At 37.5% G+C, this 20,921-nt stretch overlaps 1 protein-coding gene across 13 annotated transcripts in view; it reads right to left on the reverse strand.

The window, feature by feature from the left end:
- Positions 1 to 20,921, reverse strand: part of DMD (dystrophin) — a 2,022,811-nt gene that overhangs the window by 1,359,352 nt on the left and 642,538 nt on the right. For all 13 annotated transcript variants that reach the window (XM_047843142.1, XM_047843144.1, XM_047843153.1 and 10 more), the window contains one exon: positions 16,005 to 16,180. In XM_047843142.1, coding sequence (XP_047699098.1) covers positions 16,005 to 16,180 — 176 coding nt within the window. The remainder of the gene's footprint in view (positions 1 to 16,004; positions 16,181 to 20,921) is intronic.

Raw genomic sequence — 20,921 nt, forward strand, 5'->3', positions numbered from 1 at the left:
ATAGAAACGAACAAATACTTTTTGAAATTACTCTTAACTGTGTTTAGTTACCTCACTAATTAAAGCAATTGTGACCTGAGATACAAAGCTGAGGTCAGCTTTGCTTACATTGCAACATTTATATTCCAATTATATCCATCTGTTTATCTAGCAATCAAATTAAATAACATCTAAGGATGTTATAATTCCTAGTTATAATACGAACCCCTTAAACTGTTCTCAACACTTCACACAGACCTGAAACAAAATATGATGAGTGAGAAAGGGCACTGTCCTCAATTATTATAAATTCGCTACATTAACAGTTCTATCAAATAATCTACTTTCCTTATGTTTGCATGATCTTATTTACAAGCTTAAACGTATTTCTAGTTTTATATGTGTAACTTTAAATGCATCAGTCATAAAATAATATGTTTCCGTACCATAAAATTTAATGATTCCAGATTGTGCAGAAATGCATCTTTAAAAGATACTAAAAAATCAATTTCTATGTAGTTTACCTTGTCCTGAAATATGCCTATTTAACATGTGCTTCAAAATCTGAATTCTAAACCCAAACAGGAAATTTGTCTTGAAAACTGTGCACCTTGTTCATTGTCAATTATGGCAAAGCAAATTATATGTTTAATGTGTATCAAACGATGGCCTTTTAAAATAGATGCCCTCAGATAGAAACCCCAATTATTTAGTATTTTTAAGCTACAAATGCTAGAAAACTCCATGAGTTATCTGTCACTGATGATACTCACCTTTGTACCTCCTGGACAGCCGACTGCACTAAACAGAATGAAATTCCTACAAAATTTTGTTTCTCTGCAAAAAGTAACACTAAACTAAAATATTTGAAAATCTTGCAGAGAAAAATGACTAAAATAATCTTAATTGGGTAACAAACAGATCCCAATCATTAAAAAATCTTTTGGCCATATGTATTTCTAAAACATGGTAGGGTTGCAAAGAAGTCCATCTCACCTCTCTCAATACAACTTTCAGGAAAATATACCTTCAAAACCGAGGATATCCCCCCAATTCTAAGATGTCAGAACCAGATTAGAGGAATGAGGTTTAAAGCCAAGGAGCGGACAAGCATGTGGATGAAAACTGCATGACCCAGAGGATTGGAAATAAAATGTGGCTTAGCCACGGACGCCTAGAGCCTATTTTTCATTTTCAGCAAACTGAAAGTCCCTTTGCAACACAGTTCTGTGCAGTGAAATCACCTTAACACAGGTTAATAGAAATATTCTCTTAAGTGATAGATGAAATCTTCTCATAGTAACAAATCTACGATCATACAATGCAACATGCTCAAGCGGAAAACTCTGAGCCATTTATTTTAAAGTCAAATTTGATGTTTATTTAAAACGATAAAACCAAAAAAAGCTGTGTAAACCCTTGGGAGAAATAAATGTGGGTCACTAGAGGGCGCACACTCCCTTTCACAGCTTGTCTGGTCCTCAATTTGGCTTCTCTTTTATTTTCTTATCTACATAACGATAACATGGTGACAAATGGATTTTTCATGGGAGTTCGCTTACAGAAAAACATAAAATGTCCAAAGATATAGATAAAATGGTATAAAAAGAACATGTTAGTAAGACACTCTCAGATGCACAGTTAAAATGCCTTCAGCCATTTTAATCCACACACCAAAGTATCTTAAAGTCATAATACACAAATTCCCCTGAGAAAATGCCTTCAATTTGAGGAGACAGGCTTAATGCAAATAATAGAGTAGCATTTTCTGGACTTTGTAACCCAAAAGTTTTTGCCCAGTTCATTAATTTTACCTAATTTTGGAATCTTTATAAATAGTCACACACTCATGCTCTATAAATTTGCTTACAATTACACTCCTGCATATCTAGATGTTAATTTTACATTCAATCACATTCAAAGAAAAAGGGAAAAACAGCACCTTAAGCATCTTGTTCATGTCACATACTTTCATAAACACACAAAATTCATCTCCCACAATAAGAGTATAAATTATTATAATCTTAATTCCATAGATTAACCATGAAGAGAGAGATTTAGAAACCTCCTCTACTTTCAACACACAATGAAAAATGGAGTTAAAATTCAAAACCAGGTCTGTCTAAATCCAAAGATTTCCACTACACTACACTTATTTTTCTCTGCTCCAAATGAAAAGAAAAAAAATTAATTAAGGAGAAGTCAATATGAATTTTCTGTTCATTGCTATATAGTAAAGTCTGGTAGTTACTATTGTGCTACTTTAGATGATGCCAAAATTTGATTGGAGTCCCAAAATTTGATTGGGACATTCATTCTCAACATTGTCATTAACCTTAACTACGATCTGTTGCTGCCTAACTGATAACACCTATGGCATTATTAAATGGTTGCCATTCCCAGTTTATCTTTGCTTTGGAATATTCCTTAATTGCCTAAAATCCCCGAATTTCCAAACTGTTGTGTATTCTGATATAAAACATAGATGATGGGGGTGTCTGGGGGGTGCTCAGCTGGTTAAGTGTCTGATTCTTTTTTTTTTTTTCAACGTTTATTTATTTTTTTTGGGACAGAGAGAGACAGAGCATGAATGGGGGAGGGGCAGAGAGAGAGGGAGACACAGAATCGGAAACAGGCTCCAGGCTCTGAGCCATCAGCCCAGAGCCTGACGCGGGGCTCGAACTCACGGACCGCGAGATCGTGACCTGGCTGAAGTCGGATGCTTAACCGACTGCACCACCCAGGCGCCCCAAGTGTCTGATTCTTGATTAGGGCTCAGGTCATGATCTCATGGTTCATGAGTTCAAGCCCCGCATCAGGCTCCACGCTGATAGTGAGGAGCCTGTTTGGGATTCTCTCTCTCCCTCTCTCTTTGCTCCTCCCACCTCTGAAAAATAAATAAATACAAACTTTTTTTAAAAGCATAGATGACAAAGGTTGTTACGACAATGGTTAGCATTAGAAGTCTTACACTTGGACCCCCTTTTTGCCTTGATACTAAAAAGACACCTATCATTGAAAAAAATTGTCTCTTCCCTGAAACTGATCTCTGCATATAAAGATAGCCAAATGCTCCAACAGGACCCTAGAGTCTATGAGACTTCAGAATGTAGAACAGTCATAATCTAGGATAAGAACACATTTTCCATACACAGACCTCATCTCAATAAATTCTTAAACAGTCTCAGGAAAGCTTTTAATTTCAGCTAAATAATTTGATGAAATCACCTTTAACTTCTCATTTCAAAAGATGGCATGACATAGAATTTAAGAACGCAGCATCCTGTGCTCGATGCCTGGGTTCAAATCCTGGCTAAACTGCTTCCTGTAAATTTTGCAAGTGTGAACAAGTCACCTGACCTTTCTGTGCCTCATTTGTCCCCTTGGCATATTTGTGTCAGCTACTATGATCACTGCCTTCCATGCCTCTTACTGGGTTTAAGCCAGCACCATGCTACTTTTCACATTATCTTTTGAGAAGACACATGTTTGTTGTAGTGTTTTGTTAAGCACTGGTAAATTAGGGGTGTCTGGGGGGCTCAGTCCATTGAGCATCCAGCTCATGATTTCGGCTCAGGTCATGATCCCAGGGTCTCAGGACCAAGCCCCGCATTGGGTACTACACTGAGCATGGAGCCTATTTAAGAATCTCTTTCTCCCTCTCTCTCTCTCCCCTGCCTTTGCTTTCTCTCTCTCTCTCTCTCTCTCTCTCTCTCTCTCTCTCTCTCTCAAATAAAATTAAATGAAATTAAAAATGAAAACAAACAAAAAAGAACTGGCAAATTACAAACTATTATGGTAACCACAAGAATAAAAACTGCATCCGTATCTTGTAAATACTGCTGCAATAAACATAGGGGTACAGATATCTTTTCGAATTAGTGTTTTTGCTTTCTTTGGGTAAGTATACCCAGTAACATAATTATTGGATTATATAGTATTTCTATTTTTTTTTTCTGTTTTATTTATTTGGTGGGGGGAGAGAGCACAAGTCGGGAGGGGCAGAGAAAGAGAGGGACAGAGGATCCAAAGCAGGCTCTGCACTGACAGGGTGATAGCAGTTCTGTTTTTAAGTTTTTGAGGAACCTCCATACTGTTTTCCACTGTGGCTGTATCAGTTTACATTCCCACCATTAGTGCATGACCATCCCCTTTTCACCACATTCTTGCCAGCACTTGTTATGTCTTGTCTTTTGTATTTTATCCATTCTGACAGGTATTAGGCAATATCTCACTGTGCTTTTGATTTGCGTTTCCCTGATGATTAGTGTCCACTGATAGACAAATGGATAAGGAACAGGTGGCATATATATACAATGGAATGTTACACAGCCATAGAAAAGGATGAGATCATGCCATTTGTGACCATATGGATGGTCCTAGAGGGTGTCAGGCTAAGTGCAATAAGTCAGACTGAGAAAGACAAATATTATATGATTTCACTCATATGTGGAATCTAAAAATAAGTGAATAAACAAACATAAGGAATATAGTCAGTAATATTATAATAGCATATCACAGTGACAGATAGTAGCTATACCTGTGGTGAGCACATTATAACTTATACAGAAGTTGAATCACTATGCTGTATACCTGAAATGAATACTGCACTGTATGTCAACTATACTAAAAAAAAAAAAAATATATATATATATATATACACATATATATATATATATATATATATATATATATTGCACCCTTTATTGCAAGAAAAGGCAAACTATGGCCCACGGGACAAATTTGGCCCACCACTTGGTTCTGTAAATAAAGTTTTATTGGAACACAGCCATACTCATTTATTTGCATACTGTTTATGACTGCATCTTCACTAGAGAAGCAGAGTTGAGTACTTGCAAAAGAAACTGTATGGTGCTCAAGGTCTAAAATAGTTTCTGTCTGGCTCTTTAGCGAGCAAGCTCTCCCTGCTCTATAAAGTTGAGATGATGTCCCCCAACACTCAGGGAGGGTCAAAATGGTATGGTTCCCAGCAGCTATATTGTTTTGCTCTGTCTCAAAAATGTTCATTGGCTCTCCATGACCAGATTAAAGTCTACATTCCTTAGTCTGGCATCGAGTACATTTTTTACAAGCCAACTCAACCTACCTTTTCAACCTCATCTCTTATTTCCCTCTTTCCAATACCTCATACTTCTGCTTTAGGAAAAAGAAACACAACCCTGTGTAAACGCCAATTGTATACAGGTTTGTAGGATAGCTTGCATTTGAATTAACCTTTCCCACCTCACCTTGATGCCAACACGCCCCTGTCTTTCAAATGTCCACTCAGATGCTAATTTCTCTGAGCTTTCCATGTTCAACTCCCAGCAGGAAGTAAACTTTTCTTCCTTCAAACTTTTCTAACACCGTACTGGTACTTCCTCGTGACATAGCTTATACTAGATTGTAAACTTAGTGAGGGAAGGACTAAGTATAGTTCCCAGGTATAGCAACTGGAGTGCCTTACAAATCATAGCAATTGATGAGATATTAGTTGAAAGAATATGAAAATTAGCAAGAATGCTAACTTTGCTGTCGCTATATTCCTGAAACACAGTGGACTCATACTGACTACAGGAGTGTTCAAAGCACCCCTCCACACATTGGATGGTGCCTTGGACCCTATGGGAGGTAATTTAAACTTTAAATACTCTCACTGTGAAAGCTCGCTGAGTTTAAAGGACTTCAACATGCTTTTATGTTGTGGGTCTTTAAAGTTTAAATAACTTGCAGTCAAGGTTCAGAAACTATCTGGTGCAATGCAGAAAGCCATTTAAATCTGACGTGTACTTACTGCCTCACTGCCGTTTCCTTGGCATCATGAGTTGTTTCAATCCAAGTACTTCTTTTAGTGAGCATTTCTATCAACTTTGGTTAAAACACAAAGTAAAACTCACTGCTCTACAAAGCCAAGGCCTTAGCACAGGCAGACATAATAAAACGCCAGTCAATGAGTGGCCTAAACAACAGCAATTTATTTTCTTAGAGTTCTGGAAGCCGGAAGTTCAAGATCAAACTGCTGGCATGGTCACTTTTCTGGGTTGTAGATAGTCATCTTGTCACAGCATCATCACACAGCAGGGAAGAAGAGAGCCAGCTCTCTGCTGTCTCTTCTTAGAAGGGTGCTAATCTCATCATGAGGGCCCCACCCTCATGACCTCATCTAAACTTGATCACCTCCCAAACACCTCGTTTCCAAATTCTACCAAATTGGAGTTAGCCCTTCAGCACATGAAATGTTGGGGCGGGGGGGACACAATTCAGTCCGTAGGAGCTAGGTATAATTTTATCTGTGTGCGATGGTGTGATTTATATTGATTTATAGAGATACAAGCTCCTGACCAGGGAAGACAGAAGAATAAGAATATTCTCAGAAGATGTCAGAACAAAAATATTCTCTATTCTAACACAAATGTAGTAATGGGAGGATAACTATTCTAAATTAGTAATTGGGAATTCAGCCTTCTCCTGGGAAAAAGATGTATTATTTTTACCTCAACAGTCAACAAGACAGGCACACATAATCAAATCTTCCCAGTGTGAAGGCAAACAGGAAAATTCATATAAATTCCATTTCAGAGACGAAGAAATAGATACTGAGTGAGGTTCAGTGACTTTCTTTAGTCACATAGTTTCTGAGTGGAAGATCCAAGGTCAGAACCAACCTGTGCAGTCATAGGCACATTTACTCTCAGATCCGCTCACCACATTTCTTTTGCCGTCTCTGTATCTGAGGGACCTACATTTCCCCCCATTGCTTGTCCTCTGGCTTCCAGTTAGGTTTGTTCAATTGAATGCACTGGCAGAATACATAAAGAGGGAAGAAAGATGTCAAGGTGTTTTGGCTTTGCATTCTACTGTTGGTGGTATTTCTACAGCAGCTACATCTCCGTTGTGGCTTTAGTTTCCTTTAGGTGGCTCCTCCCTCCTTTGATCCAAACTCTTGCCTGGCTGTCCTGAGAGTGTTAGCCCCTGTTGGAAGGCTCCAGCTTTGGGGCTTTGGTAACCTCCTCTCCCTGCGTTGTTCCTCAAACTCCAGACACGCTAGTGTTTTGGGTTGCTTCCCTATCCCAGTTACTTCCCAGTTTTCTACCACCTGCTTGGCCAATTCCCTGTATTAGGTTTCCTCTCTCCGAAACACCTAGAATTGTTTCTGTTTTCCTGATAGGACTCTGACAAAATATCCACTTAATATCCCATAAATATTTAGTGAATACCCGTGATGTGCTAACTTCTGGGTTATAGCTGTAAGTCAGGAGTTGAAAAGAAAAGGTTCATGCCCTCAAGGAGTTCACTGGAGATACAGATATGCAAAACCAAAATCATCACAATAGAATTCTGCAAGTGCTTTAATGGAAGTGTTAGTAAGGCTGAGAAATGCCTGGGAGAAAATCTACTTAAGCTCATTGGGGAAGCAAGGATAATGTGAGAGGTGGAAAAGGCAAAGTAAAGAAAAGACAATCTTAGGTAGAGAGAGATAACAGTAGGTGCAAAGAAAGAGAAACTTGAAGCAACAGAGAGCATTTTGGAGATCAGAGAGTGGTTGATTAAAGCTGAGGAGAGGGCAGTGTCACTGGAAAAGCAGTTTGTGGCCAATCTGTGAACTATTTGTTAGTAGTCTGTGGCAAGAAAAAGTCACCAGAGTATAAATCAACCAAGGCACAAAGCATACTATTCCATCTGATTTCTTTTTAATTGCACAACTTTCTTGACAAAGGAAGCAGCGCATTGATTTACATTCTAGCCCAAGCTCCTTATCTCATGGTGCCCTGGTAATAAACAGCTTGCAGACTATTTTGAGGAGCAGTGGCATATAAAGAAATGGGCAGGGGAAAAGGGAGTGAAGCTGGAGAGGCAGGCAGCTAAAGATCAGAAAGGAAGTTTTGTGCTATGCATTTCAAGGACTATGGGCAGAGAGCAATGATCTAATTAGAGGTGCATTTTAAGATGGCCCTCAGGAGGCTGTGAAGTATATGAGGAAGAAGGGTGAATGTAGAGGCAGCGGGATCAGTTACAAATTTCATGCAGAAAATGATCAGAGACTAAATTAGGATGAAGCCTGTATATGAAGGACAGGCTAAATTAAAGAGAATCTAATGGGCACACTTGGAGGGTTTTATTGAGGGGGCAGGTTTTAGGACCACTGGAAATGGTTGCACAGGTTGTTCACGGCATAACGCCACAAGGCGCTGCTCTCAGAATCGATGATGTGAATGGTGCTCTCTAACGTTGTGCAGTGTATACTGTGGAACTACATCTGAAACTTCTCTAAGAAGTCCAGGTGCAAATGTCCAATAAACATTTGGATCACATAGATAGGAACATCAAGAGGAGGGAGGTCAAGCTGGAGATATTAATTCAGAAATCATCCGCTATAGATGGCCAATAGACAGAAGACTATAAATGAGACTGCCTTGGGAAAGAACACGTTGTGAGAAGGAAATGAAACCAAAATTTGAATCTTGTGGAGACTATTAAAGAGATAAGACGAGGAGACTGAGAAGCCACAGCAAGAAAGCAGAAAGGAAAAAAGAAACAGGAGGGAACAATGACCCAGAAGCCAAAGGAGTGGAAAATTTCAAGAAGGGACTAATCATCATCACTGTCAAGCACAGCACGAAGGTCAAGAAGAACTGAAGAGTGACCTTTGGAGTCAGCAATTAAGGAGCTCTCTGGTGACCTTGCTGAGGTCAGTTTCAGTGCTCAGTGTAGGAAAGGGTGAAGGAAAGAAACACAAGTAAGGAAAAAAGAGGTAGTTCAGATCCTCTGATTAAAAACCAACTTCTCCTGGCACGCAGCTATGCTTCTTCTTTCAGATGAATAAATAATAAATAGGACTACCATTTCCTTCACTCAGGGAACAAATAAAAAAGCATGTCATGGCTCTGGGAATATGGCCTCGCCTTTCTCTCTGTTGGCATCCCTGTATGACTTGCATTCTGGAAGAGCACATTTTCATACACCTGCTGTAGTTAGATATCCAGAACTATGTAGACTATTTTATAGGACCAGTTCCACTATAGTGCATTTCAGTTCTTAACATGTATTGGGCATGTACCATATAGAAGACCCCACACCAGGTAAGGAGTGAGGTATGGACCCTGGCCTAGTGAAGCTTTAGGTCGAGTGGATCAAACAGGTATGTGAATAGATCATTTCAACATAAAGCAATAGGGGTGTCACAAGATGGATCAGGAGCATCACTTAGCCTAACTGGGAATTAATGGTTCCTATCAGTGAGACTGGTTTGGGAAAAAGAATCAAGAGTCAGGCTGCAGCTACGATGATGCTCAAGGGCACTGATTTCCAAAAGGTGGGTCCTGAACCAGAAGCATCAGCATAACCTGGGAACCTGTCGGCAATTAAGTTTCTCAGGGCGCCAGGGTGGCTGAGTCAGTTAAGTGTCCAACTCTTGATTTCTGCTCAGGTGATGATCTCATGGTTTGTGAGGTCAAGCCCCGCGTGAGGCTGTGCACTGACAGCGTGGAGCCCACTTGGGACTCTCCCTCTTTCTCTCTCTGCCTTCTCCTACTCATTCTCTCTCTCTTTCTCTCTGTCTTTATGTCTCTCTCTCTCTCTCTCAAAATAAATAAATAAATAAACTTAAAAAAAAAGAAATTAAGTTTCTCAGGCACCACTCAAGACCTAAAGTCACGGAAACTCTGATAGGAAGAAGCAATCTGTCTTTTCATAAGCCCTCCAGATAATTCTGATTTATGCTAATATATAAGAAGCACTGTTTGGGGGCAATGGTTCTCAAACCTTAAGGCTTACCAGAATGTCCTGGGAGCTTGTAAAAGATTCCTAGGCCCACCTGCAGAGTGTGTGATTCAGCAAGTTTGGCGCAGCCCCCTCCAAATTCGCATTTCTAATATGGTCCCAAGTGATGCTGCTGTTTAATGCACTGCACAAACAATGTCACGGCTCTAGGTATTCTCTGGCCCTTTAGTTTGCCTCTAGAATTCACATTCCTATATTCTCCAAAACATATTTATTAAGTTATTCTTGACTTATATGACAAAATAATTTTAAGAATCTAAAGTAGGTGGTGATCTTTTGGAATATCTGAAGATGGAGTGTAAGGTTTCTATTCTTCACCAAAAATAGTTTCTAAACTGAAATCTGAGTCTATGACCAAGGTCATTTGACTCCAATACATAAAAAGAAGCAAGCCATTGCAACTCTAACACTGGAATAGAAATTAGGAGACTCAGCAGTAGTCCTTATTTTGCAACTGAAAGCAAGTTATTTAACCTTTCCGGATTTCAATTAACCTGTAACTGTAGACAACTCCAGAGTCTCATCTCCTTAGATAAAAGATGCAAAGTTTCATTTTTTTCTGGATCCTGCCTAGGGGCAAAAATGTTATCACTGAGACCAACACCCTGAGTATTTTAGGATCAAATTATCATATAGAAAATTAAAAAAAAATAGCTTAGACATATTAATTATCTAGTTAGAGTCTTGAAATAAACTAAATTGTTTTAGTTTATCACTTCCAGATTATAATTTGGGAAGCAAAGTTCAAATGAATATCCAACACAAAAATATTTTAGGCAATGATCTTATAAAACTGCAGAAGGGGTCTTATCTAACACTTATCTAACTTCCTTTCAATGCTGTGACATAAATTCATGTCAGGAAATGGACATAAAAAGAAAGAAAGCAAAACAAAACAAAAACAATTAAGCTGCAAAATAAAACTAACTAACTAACTAACTTACTTACTAACTAACTAACTAACTAACTAACGCAGGCCTGTAACTGACCCAGCAATTTATTCTGCCATTTAGTAAGCATGCAAGGAACAGTCAGAGAAAGCAAACTGAAGACTCAAGTCTGCTCAGCCAGGAGAAGATAAAAAGACTAGGTGAATTTCGGTATTTACAAATGTCTCTATACTCCTCTTCAGGTCAAAGATACTCATTTACTAACACTATACTTGGGCAAATTATCTTTATTGAGATAGCATTTACCTAAAAAAAAGATTCAATTTGCAGTTGGTTTCACCTGGTTGATGCAAAAATGTAAATGAAAGCTGTTATGAACGTCTTTTAAAAGAACTGCTACATGATTAGAAACTAATCTCCTCAATAAATTCCAATTAACTAGATAATAGATCTAGTTTTAACATAGTCTGAGTTCCATACTCTGATAATTACCTATATGTAAAATAATATCACTGAACCGCAGGGATAATTTACTGTTAAAAATAATTACCCTGTGACCCAACATCATTAACATTTTTGTATATCTTAGTGTGAGGAGGACAATTTATGCAGTAAATACAACAACAGTAGAAACTGTGTAATTATTAAGGAATCAACTAAACACATCTTAGATATTAAAAACAAAACAAAACAAAAAAAAAACAAGTGTGGTACAAAGCCGAGTCTTAAATCCTTTAACAGTTGGGAGTAAATGACAATGTCCTAATGGGCAAAAATAGAATTATTAAAGTTTATTAGAATGTTCATTTGTTTATTAACAACCATTCCATGAAGAACCAGGCGAAATTCTTAAGTGCCAAGGAATATAAAATGTTAATCATCACAATTAGTTGAACTGTATTTATTCACTCTTTCAACAAATATTCGTTGACTATTGCATGCATGGTACTATATATATGGGATCTAAGTAAAATATAAAGGAGGATAATAATAGGACCCCTTTGTTGTAAGTGGTGATGAGAAAAATTGATGTGGGTAACAGTAAGACATCTACCAAAAGAAGGTAATGTAATTTACTGGCTGAAGTGGAAAGATGCTGGGGAAGCTAGAAATAAGAGTGGTGGGAGATAATATTGAATATCGTAAGAAGTGACTTATGTTTTATTTTGGGGGTAACTGGAGTTACCACGATCTCAAGTCTGGAAGGTCAGCATAAAAGCCACATTTTAGATACATTAATTTGATGTGGATTAATCAGAAAGGGGGCAAGCATCACAGCATGGACATATATGGCTTAGGTTATGGAGTTGGCAGTTAGAATGATTGGGAAATAACTGAAATGCTCACTAGCCCAATAGTATAATGCAATAATAATAAATAAGGGACAAGACAGGAGAGCTGAGATTGACAGAAATGGAGAAGTCGGGTGGTAAATTTTGTTTTCAAGAGGAAGATGAGAAGGTAATCTGTTGTTATATTCTTTAAGTTTGAGATGACGTTTATTATGGGATTTTTTTTTTTTTACCAATAGCACATAATCACTGTTTCCACCCCCACCCCGACTGCCGCCTTCATCACCATCACCACCTCTCCCACCACTGTCTCCATCACCATCTCTCCCACCTCCATCACCTCCACCACATCCACCCCTAACCCTTCCATGTCCACCATATCCAAATGACAAGAACAACAGCTACTGCATTCGCTGAATTCTTACTACCTTACAGGCACTATATCAAATGTTTCCACTTCATCCTCAGTATTTTATAAAGTGATGAGAGTGAATTTGAGGCACAGGTATTAGGTAATTTGCCTGGAATCATAAGCTTATAGTTAAGACAGGCAGGTTTCAACCATGAGTAATTCTGGTTCCAAAGTCCATGTTTTTCCCAATATTGGCCACTCCTTTGGACATACAGGCAAGAAATTTTAAGAAGTAAAATATTTGCACAATGTAAAAGTTGGTGTAGTTAAATAAACAGAGGCAACAATGGTTTGCATTTGATTTAAAAATATTGACACACTGACTAGATGCACAAGTAAAGTACATAGTTTTAAAGACATAAACATGAGAGGGCCTGGGTGCCTCCGTCGGTTAAGTGTCCGACTTCGACTAAGATCATGATCTCACAGCTCTGTGAGTTTGAGCCCCACATCAGGCTCTGTGCTGATGGCTCAGAGCTTGGAGCCTATTTCGGATTTCTGGGTGTGTGTGTCTCTCTCCCCCTCCCCCACTCATGTTGCATTGCCCTGTCTCTCAAAAATAAATAAACATTAAAAAATAAAAAAAAATAAAATAAAGATATAAACATGAAATTTAGGGGAGAGAGTCAGATATGAAGCTGTAAGTAAGATCTCAGGGTCATTCACTTAGTGCCAGACTTGAATCAACATAAAGAAGCAATTCAAATGAAATCAAAAAAGCAAAACACATGCATTTATGAGATACTACAATAGTAATTAGGCAAAGGTACAAAACAAGCCAGTGGTAGGTGCAGAACTAGTTGTGTGTCAGAGAAAATGAAAAAGGAGGTCATTTTTAAAAGATGAGCATTCAAAAGATTGTCAAGACTACCGTCTTGACAGTTAAGTGCTAGTGGTTCTCACATGGGACAAGAGACAGGCACGAGCTATCATGAAGTTTTCAGTCATGTTTGTATGATGCAACCTGAACCATTACACTCTCTTAAGCAGCTGTCATCCTGTAGACAATTATCAGTTATTGATTTTTTTTATTTTTTTAAAGTTTTTTAAATGTTTATTTTTTGAGAGAGAGAGAGTGTATGTGAGTGGGGGAGGGGCAGAGAGACAGAGGGAGACACAGAATCCGAAGCAGGTTCCAGGCTCTGAGCTGTCAGCACAGACCCCGACAGAGGGCTTGAACCCACAAGCTGTGAGATCATGACCTGAGCCAAAGTCAGACACCTAACTGACTGAGCCACACAGGCACCCCAATCACTTATTGAATTTAACCGTCCTAAATGTTCACGTGTTTCTGCTCTTTGTTCAGTACAAATTTATTGATCTAGAATCTTATATACAGCATCCATCTTATTGTACTGTCCATATCTGGACATATTTGACAGTGAAAGTTGGTCTTACATATAATTATGATATCACAAAACATATAACCTGGGATGGATTTAGGGAAACCAAGACGTAAGATCACGTTAATCATTTATCTACTGAAGAAACATATTCCTACCCAGTCTAGCTTCTGTAGTACGCTACCTCAGTTGAGATCCTGGCTCAGATATTCTATAGCAGTGTATAATAGTAATATTAGCCATACTTATCTTGTAGGGTAACCGCGAAGAATAAACATGCCATGCAGATAAAGCATTTAATCTAGCACTGAGCACACAATAAAATCATCAGTAAGTGTTAGCTTTTATTTAAGTAATATATTCTTTAGGGTCCCAATTGGTCATCTCATTTCAGGCACTTATAAAAACTGCTGAGAGGATAAGATGCGAACAGAATTTAGGAGACAAAATATTTCACCACTAGCCACACTTTCCTGAAAACAAAAAGCAATCAGAACTTATTTTCTTTAACCAAATAACATTCACCAAACAGAAGCCAAGAATATATTTGGCAGGAGCCAAGAGAGAGACGGACATGAATCAACTTGTTCTGCTGATTTCTGTATTAGTAGAATGTTGAACACATTAGGAGGGTAAGACAACTAGGTTTCCACACTGCTCTGCTTAGAAAATTGGTGAAGAGCTGTTGAGTTGTCACAAAGGATCCGTAAATCCATGCCTCCACTAAGCACTGTCTGGAGACACATGTTTCACATGACGTGAAATTAATATCCATGCTATTAGGTTCATAAAATGCAGATTCATTAAAAGCTTTACAGATTTGTTTCTGCCATTATGTTTTTTTTTCCATCAATGTTAAATTTTCAGCTACTATTAGGAGTAGATCCTTGAAAGCTGTTGCCCCAAATAGAATGCTAATGCTTAAAGATTCAAAGAACCATTTAACTGGAATGAGGGTCAGCAAACTTCTTCTGTGAGAGGCCAGATAGTAAATATTTTAGGCTTTGTGGGCCATATAGTCTCTGTGGTAATCACCCAACCCTGCCCTTGTAATGTTAAAGCAACCACAGATGATGTATATATAAATGACTGTGGCTGTGTTTCAATAAAACCTTATTTATGGACACTGTCACCTGAATTTCATAGTATTTTCACATGTCACAAAATATCCTTCTTTTGATCATTTTCAACCATTTCAAAATATAAAAAGAATTCTTAGCTCATGAGCCATACAAAAACTGGAAGTAAGGTGGACCTAGTCAACTGGCTTTAGTTTGCTGACCATTGGATGAGAGGATTCACCCAGCCACGCAGATACAACCAGGGAGAAAAGCCTAGCAGTTCACTGCGGGAATTATGACAGCAGGTTACAAATCACGGATTAAAAGAGAAGTATTGAAAGTCCCAAATAATGTACTTGAGTAACTTCTCTAGGTGTTTTTTTTTTCCTTTGTCTAGAACATCTGACATGCTATTTTTAGGTATGTGTTCTTCTTCTCATACTTCTATACCCTTGTATACATAAATTCTAATGTCAAGTGTTCCACGCATTCCTAAACATATGCTGCTAAGAAACATAAGGCAGATTTTAATGTTCTTTCTTAATCTTAGAATGATAATAATTGGAAAGAAAAAGAAACTGTACCCTTTTATGACTTTCATGGTAGTTCTGCATTTATGAAATTTTATTCTCATCATTTTAATATACCCAAGGATGTACATAATACCTAACTTATCTACAATGTCTAGTTGCAAATATCCACCAAAAGACAAGTTAAAAATTCTAACACCTTCAAGATAAGACTTTATAAATATCAAAGAACAGGAAATCTATTCTGTAATTACTCCTGATTTAGGATGTGCAGATTGAGACATTATGTTCTCATAAACTAGCAGAATGGATCTTGTCTATTATAGGTGTACTTCTTCTTCATGAAAATGTACTTTCCATTACTGGAAGAAAAGACACGTAATGCAAAAGTAGGCACTGAACAAACAGACTCTTCATAAGGGGGGAAAAACTCAGGATAAAATGAGTCTGTGGCAGTTCATCACCCGTGGTTTCTTCTTTTAATCCAGGAAAACAATATTTCCATTAAGCATTAAGCTTTTGTTAGGATGCCGATTCCTGGGGCAAATTTTAAAATTCACTTCACAATTTTTCTAACTTAACTGACATTACAGGCACCTGAGGCTTCTAGAAATATTGTTTAAATAAACGCACTACCATCCAACAGCTATAAATGAGTTTTCCTGCTTAACAATTACTTTTTGCTTCAGGATAAAGCCATGAGTAAGAGCCTCTCACCTTTTCCTAATTTCGGAATCCACAATAATCTGCCTCTTCTTTTGGGGAGGTGGTGGTGGCAGTTCCTCTTGGGCATGCTTTACCAGAATTTGCTCCCTCGTGGTCACCATAGTTACCGTTTCCATTACAGTTGTCTGTGTTAGTGATGGCTGAGTGGTGGGGACAGCCTGTGAAATCTAGGAGAAGTATTGAAACAGAGGTCACACATTGCTTGAAAGACTTCAGTAAAGACTGCACGGAGCAGCAAAGGAAAATAATGAGAAACTGTCCCTGCCTGTTGGTAAATTGACCTTCAGATCAAAATAGCACCATATTGAACCCAAATCAAATTGTTTGATCTGACTTAACTTATGTTGAGTTAAATCACAAAGGGAAGTAATCTCAAAACCAGAAGTAAATTTAGCGTCTCTTCAATTGATTGGTCAAGCTATGGGAAATAAAGGGGGGGCGGGCAAAGGAGAAAAATGTAGGGTTTCACTCTGACAGTTAATTAAACGTACTGTTTAAAGTGCTTACCACATTAATATAAATTTTATAAGGTAGACCAGCACCAACTTCATTGCCTTAGCATACTGCAGATGCTTATTAGTATGGTGAATGCATATTTAGTTATCATATATACTAATTAGTTATCATCCACACCTTTTTAGACAAAATTATTTGAACTTGACAATAAATGACTTTTTAATCAAATAAGTGAAATACCCTTTAAGACTACAAAAAAAAAAGGTTAACATAAAGTACCTACTAGTCCAAAAGCATATTTAAGCTAAAAAGCATACTACCCTTGTTTAATTAGTAACTTAAAATATTTGAGTTTCCACCGTTAGCATTAAAGATACTTCTTGGTTTAGAAGCACACTAACTTTGTGTTTAGACCTTTAAAAAACCATCTATTAAGTGGAGATCACCACTGTTTGGAATAATATGGTTTGTGATCCAAATGATGAGAAGCCATCATCTCAGTAAATGGGCAATACCAGATGAGCTGTGCAATGGGGAGACACTCTCCCTTCCTTCCCTAACTACCAACTCCCTCTCACACAGTCCTCCTGTGATTAGAACTGAATAGTTACCTGTTGAGATGTTAATCATTATTACTCTTCTAGTAATCTAAATCATTTGAAAGATCAATGTACAGGGAGACCAAAAGAGGCCTTCATTAGACCCATTTATAGGTACTTGACGTGCACAGAGCTAGGGATCTGACTGAGCTCAAATCAGTTTGACTAATTTTCCTGACCATGCCAAGAGGTATGGAAAGGGTCTGGGATAACCTCCCTACCTCACACATGACTGATTCCTTCAATGGGAGGAAATCAGGGATGTCTCAGGATCTTCTTATTGCAGGTTCCAAAGAGGCAATTGTCAGTGATGTAATGAAATCTTTTGTCACAATGTCTTGTGTAAAAATTGGTTTTGACAAATACATTTTAGAAATGCTGCCCTTCCATATGTCAAGGACTTAGAGACTTCCATTTCGGTAGGCTAGTTTTGTTTTTTGTTTTTTTTGTTTGTTTTTTTTAAAGGACATTAAGAAATACTGAGTTTACGCATGTGTCAAGCACTGGTTTTATCTTCTTTAAGATCTCCATGGATTCATGATTTAGAATCCATCATTGAGCCTCAAACAATACTTATACAGTCCGTTGACAAGTTACACCAAAATGGAGGCAGAAAGTAACACAGCTGTCAAGAAATGCTTAAAATATAACCTCAAACCTACCTGCACTCAACACAAAATGATCATTACATAATCAAATTAAGTTTACCTTTAATAAATAAAAAATGTAGTTTTTGAGGAGGATTCCAAGAGTATTTCATTATTTCAGAATAGTATTTTTTAACCACGAGCAAATTTTTTTGTATACAATGATGGCTTGAAGGGAATACTGTTCGGGGGAAATTTTAATTTTATGTTAGGTACCAGAATGCAGAAATTCTGAAAATGCAAACCTACTGTTTACAGTTGTATCTAATGTTGTGAAACATTTGTGCTACTGAATATCTGGCTATGGAGTTAATTTCTATAAAGTTATAATATCTTCTCATTGATACTTATTAAACTGGATAGATGTACCCATGGAGGGGAGGTTAAAGAGAAATGGCAACAACACATACTATGAAAAGGCATTTAGGAATATGGCAAACCTTCTAAGAAAGAAAAAATAATCTAATGAATTAATAGTGAGACACAAACCTGCAATTGTTCTACACTATAATCATTACTATAATTGGAAATATTCCTCCATTTCCTTCAGGATGAAAACAACAACAACAACAATGGTGCACTGACCCTGTAGCCATAGGATATTATTTGTTACATATGACAAATTAATAATAACTTTCAAAACCTAGCCATATAATCAAATAAAAACCACAAGGTCAACTACTACGTTTCCCCCATGACTTTTAGTTTATTGACTGTAAACACTTAATTATGTGTTAGAATCATTAGAAACACAGAGAGGAAGGGATTATGGAGGTCATTTAGTATAACCTTACACTTACTATAGGATTTACTATTCCCAGAAGGAGACAACTCCTTCCTGAATATGGTAGCAAATTTTTCCATTAGCAAAGTTTTACACCTAATGGAAGCCTGTCTTATTATGACTTGGTTCATTTAAAGCTTGTTTTGAACCCTGAACCGACATAGAGGAAGCTGAGTATTGTTCCTATCTGACAGTCTTAAAGATGTGAAGACTGATAATCATGACTCTGATAAATCTTATTTCCAAGTTTTAAAATACCAGGTATGGGCTAGAGTTAGATTTAATCTGATTGGTGCTCCTAAACTTAGGTTTCTTAGCTTTGGACCTCCTATGTAATTAAGGCAAACTAAAATTATATGAGTTGCTCAGCAGCTGAATCACGTTTTAATTAAATTCCAACATATAGTCTAAATGTATCACTACGGAACATTCAGAAATGCATAAAATGGAATCTCGATTTTTAGTGATCTTACAGCATAGTAGTGAAGGTGACAAACACACAAACAATTGTGAGACAAGTGTGTGCCACATGAAAAATACAAGTATGCAAACTAATTACATGCACTAAACATCCAGTAATCAAGGTAGTTTCTTCTTAAGTGTTCATAAGCAAATTTCCCTCAGTCAATAGCCTCATATTTAAATGTATTTGATGCTATAGGCTGCATATAACACTTGTCCCTGTTCATAGGATCAGCATAATGGTAAAACAGAAAAAAACTTAATGTCTGGAGGCACTAGCTTCAAGAAATTACAGGACAGGCATGTGATAGAGTTATTGTACATGTGCCAAAAATTTTCAATGTCATTGGAAAATGTTTACATTATAGTACCGAGTGAAGAATGCAAAATATAACTATCAGTGATTATGTTTTGGCAGAGAAAGCACAGGTAATTTCAATCGTAGACTATATATTTCTATATTCTTTTTTCCAACTTTCTACAATAAAACATTTTCTGCTAAATGTTGCTTCTGCAGGCAGAGAAAAATTTCAGAACTTTTCTGTTCAAATTGTTGTTTTAAGTCTATCATTCCCATGTATCTTTAGAACTATGGAATTATGTCATCCAAATACATTAAAACAACTAAACATCAGGACAAATAAAAATCTAATAAGAATGACTTAAGGTCTCCATTAAAATGCTGAGTAGAGCAGGGTCAAAATTAGAATATAACATAGTTTGCATTATATTCAACAAACATTGAGTGTACCTAACTAAATTCTTATTCAGTCACCTTCCCTCATTTTTTTGCTCAATTAACACACAGTGTTACAGTAGTTTCAGGTGTACAGTATAATGAATCAACAATTCTGTACACTCCTCAGTATTCATCAATTTAAGTATACTCTTAATCCTCTTTACTTATTTCACCCATCCCCCACACACTTCCATTTTGATTATTAGTATATTGAAAATGACTTCCAGGGGCGCCTGGGTGGCGCAGTTGGTTAAGCGTCCGACTTCAGCCAGGTCACGATCTCGCGGTCCGTGAGTTCGAGCCCCGCGTCGGGCTCTGGGCTGATGGCTCAGAGCCTGGAGCCTGTTTCCGATTCTGTGTCTCCCTCTCTCTCTCTGCCCCTCCCCCGTTCATGCTCTGTCTCTCTCTGTCCCAAAAATAAATAAACGTTGAAAAAAAAATTAAAAAAAAAAAAAGAAAATGACTTCCAAATGTCACCATGCAAATAAAATGTATTCGTTTTTAAATAGTATTTCCTTGATCTGTCAGTTAATCAGCTAGTAAAAATGGCAAAGAGTTCGTTTAGACTTCTTACAGCGATTAAAAGTGGGGGTCTTTGAGCCAGGTCTCACAATTCTCAAACACCAGGTCCACAGTTGACATATGGTAGCATTTAGTGTAGGTTCATTTGTGTCTCAGACTCTTGCCTTCTTTTCTTCATATAAACAATAGGAATGGCAACAGATGTCTCACAAGGCTGCTGCAAACAGCGCCACCCTCATGCCAGGCAATTTATGGCGTCACCCAGGTCCCTTCACTCAAAGAACCCCAGGCTTTGTTTCATGCTCTGCTGCCACACTGTTGACATTCTCGATAATATTTGAATAAGAAGCCCTGCATTTTCATTTTCCACTGGGCCCCAAAAATTATGTAGCCAAGTCTTAGTTTCAAGAATTAAGTTATGTAATGTCTGAACACAGAAAGTTTTCTCGATACCTATTAGTAATAACCGCTATCTTTTCTAAATGTTCATAGAAAATTAAAAAAAAAATTCTCTACTGAAACTTCTCACTCATAAGGTGACATGTGTTAATTTCCAAAAGTTACATTTTCCTCCTGTGAGAAAAACTGGAAGAGCATTTGCCCAGCCTCTTGATAGTCTTAGGGCATACATCTTGCAGTAAGGTTGTACAGTTTTGGTAGTTCTGGAGGAATCAAACTGCTCTCAAACAATAGAATTCT

Source organism: Prionailurus viverrinus, chromosome X (genome assembly GCF_022837055.1).
Source record: "Prionailurus viverrinus isolate Anna chromosome X, UM_Priviv_1.0, whole genome shotgun sequence".
Classification (NCBI taxonomy): Eukaryota; Metazoa; Chordata; class Mammalia; order Carnivora; family Felidae; genus Prionailurus; species Prionailurus viverrinus.